The following is a 7,668-nucleotide window of genomic DNA, read 5'->3' as shown; positions in this document are numbered from 1 at the left end:
GCTGAACCATACCACTTGAAGAATTTTGCTTTATTAGCGTAATAGGTTATTCAGACTACGTGTTTTATCACGGGAGAAGGGCTGTGGGTAGAAGCAGAGAGGTGTAAGTGGCCTGTTTGTCGAATTTGAGATGGCTATAGTAAACGGTTTTAGAACTTTGCGAAAATATGTTGATATCATTTGCATCGTTTGAACATCATCAGAATAAATGAGAAATTGTTTTTTTGAACTTGTATACAAAGTTTACAAACCGGAACAAAAAAATTAAAAAGTTAGCAGTCCATTTTCTTAAAATAAAATTGACCCCCAACATAAAATAGATTATTCCCAGTGAAAATCAGATATATGAACTTTGACATCAAGCTACTATACTGCCGTGAATCGCATATCTGTCCCATCTTTGCTGGGTTTCCTATGCATATGGGACAGATATGCGATTCACGGCAGTATACCTATATCGTTTTAAATTTGACCAAATAATAAAGAGGAAAAGAAAACTACTTCTGATCTCATTGATTATAAAGTTGGCATGCTTCTGTATATACCCCTCATTCAAATCCTTTCGGTGTATTTCTGTAAAAATTTGATTACTAGAAATTTGGAAATTCCAAAAATCAGTAAATTCAGTAAAGGGAAACCAATTCACAATACGCATTAGTAGGTACCACAACAAACATATTAATATATTCGGCTCGTTTTTCTTCGTCTTCTATTGACGTGTATAAAAAAATGAAAAATCAATCAAAGTAACCTATATTTGTGTCATGCTGGCGGACAATGCAAGAGACTGCCTTTGTGTGATTTTACACTCTAAAGTAATACTCCTCAACCTAAAGCTTAATCTATACAATGAACATTCACGCATTACGGACTATAAATAAACTATACTTTTTTTTTACATTCGGACAGGTAAAACAAAGTGAAATAAAATCTTCGAAGTTAATAATAAAAAAACAACAACAAAATAAATAAGTAAGTGCCTATCGCGCGATAAACGAATAAAACTAATCACAATCGGTTTGCTGTTAGCAACGCATAAAGTCCATTCAGCCTTTCTTCATATTTTTGAAATACGTTCAAAAGGTTGCTACACTTTTCACTGGGTGAAACAAAATTATGCTTTTTCTTCTTAGTTGGTATAAGGATCCGCACAGAGTTTACCATGCGCTTCTATATCGAGCTACGTACGTTACCCCGTACCACACTTAATATTACTGATTCAATATTCGGCCTACAGTTACAGAGCATCTGTCTTATGTTTGTTATGTCGATCTACCGGCATCGCTTCACCTTGATGGAGACTCGTGCTTGTCTCTTCTATCTAAAGGGGGGAACCGCTTATGGCTACAGAAAAGATTTATCGTATTCTAAAAAATATCTAAAAATCTTTTATCAATAAATGCAGTGTCAAATTTGAGATTTCGTCTCTTTGTGTCGGTGTGTTTTCCCTTTGATGTAGTTTTGCATGAGTTGTGTAAGTAGATCTGTCGGAAACTATAGGAGTTCGGCTATAGTAGAATGTGTAAAACTTGTGCGAAACTGAAATTCGGTATACCGACGAAAAACTAGTTGTTGAAGTGCTCGTGTTTGAGAGTTTTGTAGCGATCCTTCTCGCTACTGTTCTCCGGTGGTTCACAGTCGAATGATGCCATCGCCAATGTGTTCTCGTTCAAAATACTGTTGGTCTGTAGGAACATTATGATTTTGCTGTTCTTTTCGTAAGGACACGTGACCTGCTTCCAGCCGATGAACTCATTGACCTGCTTGGCCAGTTGCCAGAACTTCTCGAAGTTGATATGGCCGTTGGGTAGTCTGTGGGAAAATTGATAACAGTATTATTGTACGTGCGGTTGATTGAAGTTGGAAATATACAAAAAAAACTAATTAATTCAATTCAATCAGCGCTGATAGTGACTTTCTCGTACATACATAAAGAGAATCAAAAAAGCACTCTAGGGAAGAAGGTATCATTATTTCTAATAATTCTCGTTTATTTGCCTTGCTGTATATGTATTACAATTCCGTAATTCCTTAATTCCTTCATTCCTCAATACCTTGATTCTTTAATTTCTCAATTCCTTAATTTATTCCTTAATAAATAAATTCCTAAACACCTCAATTACATATTTTCAAAATTCCCTAATTCCCTAATTTATAATTTACATCATAATTCTTAAATTTCTTAATTCCTTTTTTCCTCAATTCTTTAATTTCCTAATTACTTAATTCCTTAATTTCACAATTCCATAATACTTAATTTCTTAATACTCTTCTTACTACCCTTAATTCTTCAATTCCCTAATTTCTCAATTCCTTAATTACTTAATTACCGAATTCCTTAACTCATAAATTCCAACATTCTCTTATCCCTCGATTCCTTAGTTCCCCAATTCCATGATTTCTTAAACTCTTAATTCCTTAATTCCTCAATTCCCCAATTCCCCAATTCCCCAATTCATTTATTCCTCAATTCCAAAGATCCGTAATTCCTTAATGAATTTATTTTAATTTCTTTAATCCTCAATTTCTTGATTCATCAGATCCGTAATTCCTCTCAATTTCTTAATTAATAAACTCCTAAATTCTTCAATTCCATATTTTTTATTTCTTTAGTTGCTTCATTCCTTAATTTCCTAATTCCTCAAATTAAGTTTTTAATTCCTCAATTCCTTAATTCCTTAATTTTATAATTCCACAATTCCTTAATATGTACTCTAATCCCTTAGATCTTCAATTTGTTAATTCCTCAATTCTTTAATTACTCAATTACTGAATTCCTTTACTCATGAATTCCAACTTTCCCTCATTTCCTTATTCCTCAAGTCCATGATTCTTGAATCCCTTAATTCATAAACTTTTAATTAGCTAAGGGGCGATTCAAATATGACGTCCACTATTTTTGAGATTTCTAGACCCCCCTGCCCTCTTTGCCACAGGGGTGTCATTGGGCCAAAATGTGGTATGCTCCAAGTAAATGTTACAAAGCTCTAGTAGTTAACATTGGAATCAAGCTTTAATTAGTTTGATACAAGCTTGAATAATAAATTTACCACTGTTTGGGGAAAAAATAATAAATGAGGAAAATTCTACAAAGTTATATGTTGTTTGAAATTGGTCCATTCTCACCCCTCACAGGGGGTGACATTGGGCCAAGTGAAATAAAGTTCAGCGGTGACGATGTAACGATTCAATCGTTCATCAAAAATAATTGCCTACATTACGGCTCTTACCAACTATGTAAGGCAAATCAACCAAAGGCTTGGCCCAATCTCACCCCTTTTCAGCGTGCATTGTTCGTTGCTACGAAAAACCAGAACCGCTATACAAAATATCCATAAAATTCGATAAAACAACAACAGATTATCGTAACATGATAACCAGGTATCCATTGATCTAAAAACTAGTTATATTATAGATTTGTGGGGCATTACTGACACTATTTTAATACGGGTTCATTAGATCAATAATTTTGCATTCAATTTCCAAGCATTATGGTACGAGCACAAATAGTTTTGGGAATTTGCTTTGTGATTTCCTAGACGCGAATTTAAATATAATTTCGAACCGTTTGAAGTTTTCATCAAAATTCGTAACAGTTTCTGAGATATTAGAAGTGGAAACATTTTTCGTTTTTGGCCTAATTTTACCCCCTTGGCCAAATGTCACCCCGAACAACGGTACCTAATATATGCACTGCCACACAATCTTAGACACCTAACCACCCCCCCCCACCCCAAAAGGGTAAATTCTTCTCCGACATCACAAACGTACGCACTTACCGCAGTGCGAATATTGAATCCGACCACTACCTCGTTGCAGTATGTCTGCGTTCAAAACTCTCGACGGTGTACAACACGCGTCGGAGTCGTCTGCCGCGGCTAAACATTGGGCGGCTACCATACGGTAGACTAGCCCAAGACTACGTGCAGCAGCTGGAAGTGGAACTCCCAACGGAAAAAGGCAGCTAGGCGCAGCATATCTTGAAGATGGCTGAAGAGATATTCGATCCGCCATTGGAAGCACCGTAACCGCTGCACTAGACACGGTGGCTCCGGATCAGAGAAACGACTGGTATGACGGCGAATGTAAGCAGTTAGTTGAGGAGAAGAATGCAGCATGGGTGAGATTGCTGCAACACCGCACGAGGGCGAACGATTTTTCGTAGGAAAAAGCGCCAGCAGGAAGATCGAGACCGTGAAGAGACGGAGGAACTGTACCGCGCTAATAACGCACGAAAGTTCTATGAGAAGTTGAACCGTTCACGTAAGGGCCACGTGCCACAGCCCGATATGTGTAAGGACATAAACCGGAACCTTCTTACAAAAGAGCGTGAGGTGATCCAAAGGTGGCGGCAGCACTACGAAGAGCACCTGAATGGCGATATGGCAGACAACGGTGGCGGTATGGTAATGAACCTAGAAGCACGCTCGCAGGGCATGCGACTTCCGCCTCCGAATCTCCAGGAAATCCAGAAAAAGATAGGCTGGCTGAAAGACAACAAAGCCCCTGGAGTTGACAAACTACCAGGAGAGCTGTTTAAACACGGTGGTGAGGCACTGGCTAGAGCGCTGCACTGGGTGATGACCAAGGTTTGGGAGGATGAGGTTCTGCCGCAGGAGTGGATGGAAGGTGTCGTGTGTCCCATCTACAAAAAGGGCGATAAGCTGGGTTGTAGCAACTACCGCGCAATCACATTGCAGAACGCCGCCTACAAGGTACTCTCCCAAATTTTATGCCGCCGACTAACACCAATTGCAAGAGAGTTCATGGAGCAGCACCAGACGGAATCTATGGGTGAACGCTCTACCACAGACCAGGTGTTCGCCGTATGTCAGGTATTGCAGAAATGCCGCGAATACAACTTGCCCACAAATCATCTATTTATCGACTTCAAAGCCGCATATGATACAATCAATTGGGAACAACTATGGCAGCTTATGCACGAAAACGGGTTTCCGGTACGGTTAATCAAGGTGACGATAGATCGGGTGATGTGCGTAGGGGGGGCAGAGGCATTCTCGAGTCCCTTCGAAACACGCAGAGGGTTACGGCAAGGTGATGGTCTTTCGTGTCTGCTATTCAACATCGCTTTGGAGGGAGTAATACGAAGGACAGGAATTGACACGAGTGGTACGATTTTTCACTAAGTCCGTCCAGTTTTTTGGTTTCGCCTACGAAATTGATATCATGGCACGTAACTTTGAGAGGATGGAGGAAGCCTACATCAGACTAAAAAGCGAAGCTAAACGGATTGGACTAGTCATCAACACGTCGAAGACGAAGTACATGATAGGAAGAGGCTCAAGAGAGGTCAATGTAAGCCACCCACCACCAGTTTCTATCGGTGGTGACGAAATCGAGGTGGTTGAAGAATTCGTGTACTTGGGCTCACTGGTGACCGCTGATAACGATATCAGCAGAGAAATTCGGAGACGCATCATGGCAGGAAATCGTATGTACTTTGGACTTTGCAAGATCGAATAGAGTTCGCCGTCGTACCAAACGGACTATCTACAAAACACTTATTAGACCGGTAGTTCTCTACGGACACGAGACCTGGACGATGCTCATGGACGACCAACGCGCACTGGGAGTTTTCGAAAGGAAAGCGCTGCGTACCATCTATGGTGGGGTGCAGATGGCGATCGGTACGTGGAGGCGGCGAATGAACCACGAGTTGCATGAGCTGTTGAGAGAACCATCCATCGTTCACAACACAAAAATCGGAAGACTGCGGTGGGCCGGGCACGTAGCCAGAATGTCGGACAGTAATCCGGTGAAAATGGTTCTCGACAACGATCCGACGGGAACAAGAAGGCGAGGTGCACAGCGGGAAAGGTGGATCGATCAGCTGTAGGACGATTTGCGGACCCTCCGCAGACTGCGTGGTTGGCGAAGTGCAGCCATGGACCGAGCTGAACGGAGAAGACTTTTATGTATTGCACAGGCCACTCTGGCCTTAGTCTGGTAATTAATAAATCTTCTTCTTCTTCTTATTGGCATTACATCCCCACACTGGGACAGAGCCGCCTCGCAGTTCATTAAGCACTTCCACATTTATTAACTGCGAGGTTTCTAAGCCAGGTTACCATTTTTGCATTCGTATATCATGAGGCCAGCACGATGATACTTTTATGCCCAGGGAAGTCGAGACAATTTCCAATCCGAAAATTGCCTAGACCGGCACCGGGAATCGAACCCAGCCACCCTCAGCATGGTCTTGCTTTGTAGCCGCGCGTCTTACCACACGGCTAAGGAGGGCCCTAATTAATAAATAATTTCCTTAATTCTTGAATTTCTTAATTCCTTAGATCATAGCTTCCCAAAGTTGGGGGGTCGCGACCCCCTTCCATAAGATTTACACTGGCTGGGGGGTCGCGACCCACCACTTTGAGAAACTATGCCTTAGATCCTTAGTCCTTTATTACTGATTTCATTCATTCCTTTATTCACGAATTCCTTAATCGCTTAATTTTTAAAACCTAATTCCTTAGATTCGTAATTCCTTAATGCCTCAATTCCTTAATCTCTCAGAGTCTTAATTCCTTAGTTTCTCAATGTTTTATTTCGTAGAAATAAAAATAAACACGTTTCGAGAGGACAACTTTATTTCACGTCTCAACCGTGCGCGAGCAAAGTAACAACTTAAATCTATATGACACATCGGGGTTGTTCATAAATTACGCTCAGAGGGAGCGATCATAAACTACATAATATAACATCTTCCCCGTTTTGTTTATGAAAATAATTACTCCATTACATAATCTTGATAACGAATCGGTTGTCTCGTGTTTCTTCTCGGCCTGACAGCATGTTCTTCCGGTTGGCCAGATGATTCATTCGCAGGCTCTTGACTTGATGCTGTCTCAATCGTTTCGTCACAGTTTAGTGTGTCAAACACAACCGAGGATGGCTTCGTAGATTTGTCCGGAACGACTGCTGGTAGTAAATCTGGAGCGCTTGATGGCTGGGTAGGCGTGACTACCGGTTCCTTACGTGGTTTTAGGTTTACCAGATCCCGTCGGTAACTTGCACCGTTCACATCAACAATATAGGAACGCTCATTCAACCTGCTGTCGATGCTTGCCGGTGTCCACTGCTTCGAAGTTTCCGGATGGAGTTGCACATATACAGGATCTCCTGTTTCCAAAGTAGGTAATTTTCGAGTCTTCCTGTCATAATAATACTTCGCCTTTCGTCTGTTCCTTTCAATAGTCTCCGGAACGCCAGACTGTGATTTTGGAATGAGGTGCTCTGCCGACATTGGTATTCCGCATCGCGTACTTCGCGAAAACATTCGCACCACAGGGCTCGAGCCAATTTTGTTCGGCACGTTCCGCCAATGTAGCAGTGCGTACCAAAAGTCCACACCAGATTCTTTGGATTTTTGAAGCAAACGTTTGGCAATCTTCACTGCTGCTTCTGCTTTTCCGTTAGCTTGTTGATGATGTGGAGCCGAAGTTGTGTGCTGAAAATCCCAATCTTGAGCGAATTGCTTCCAATCTTTGTTGATGAAATTTGTCCCATTATCTGTAACGACCAATTGAGGTCTACCGTGGCGAGAGAAGTTAGTTTTGCAAACCTTGATTGTGCTTTGTGGGGTGAGGTCCTTCAGAATATCGACTTCGAAGAAATCAGAAAAATGGTCTACTGTTACCAAGAACTTCT

General features: G+C 41.2%; 2 protein-coding genes across 4 annotated transcripts in view; one reads left to right on the top strand and one right to left on the bottom strand.

Moving 5' to 3' along the window:
• LOC134205454 (endoribonuclease Dcr-1) overlaps nucleotides 1-7,668 on the top strand; it is a 194,522-nt gene that overhangs the window by 138,540 nt on the left and 48,314 nt on the right. The window lies entirely within an intron of this gene.
• Nucleotides 213-7,668, bottom strand: part of LOC134205456 (ras-GEF domain-containing family member 1B-like) — a 217,105-nt gene continuing 209,649 nt past the window's right edge. For all 3 annotated transcript variants that reach the window (XM_062680711.1, XM_062680713.1, XM_062680714.1), the window contains exon 7: nucleotides 213-1,812. In XM_062680711.1, the coding sequence (XP_062536695.1) occupies nucleotides 1,566-1,812 (247 nt within the window). In that variant the 3' untranslated portion in view covers nucleotides 213-1,565. The remainder of the gene's footprint in view (nucleotides 1,813-7,668) is intronic.

Source organism: Armigeres subalbatus, chromosome 1, assembly GCF_024139115.2.
Source record: "Armigeres subalbatus isolate Guangzhou_Male chromosome 1, GZ_Asu_2, whole genome shotgun sequence".
Lineage (NCBI taxonomy): Eukaryota > Metazoa > Arthropoda > Insecta > Diptera > Culicidae > Armigeres > Armigeres subalbatus.
Note: the sequence above shows the minus strand (reverse complement) of the source record. Positions and strands in the feature narration are given on the sequence as shown.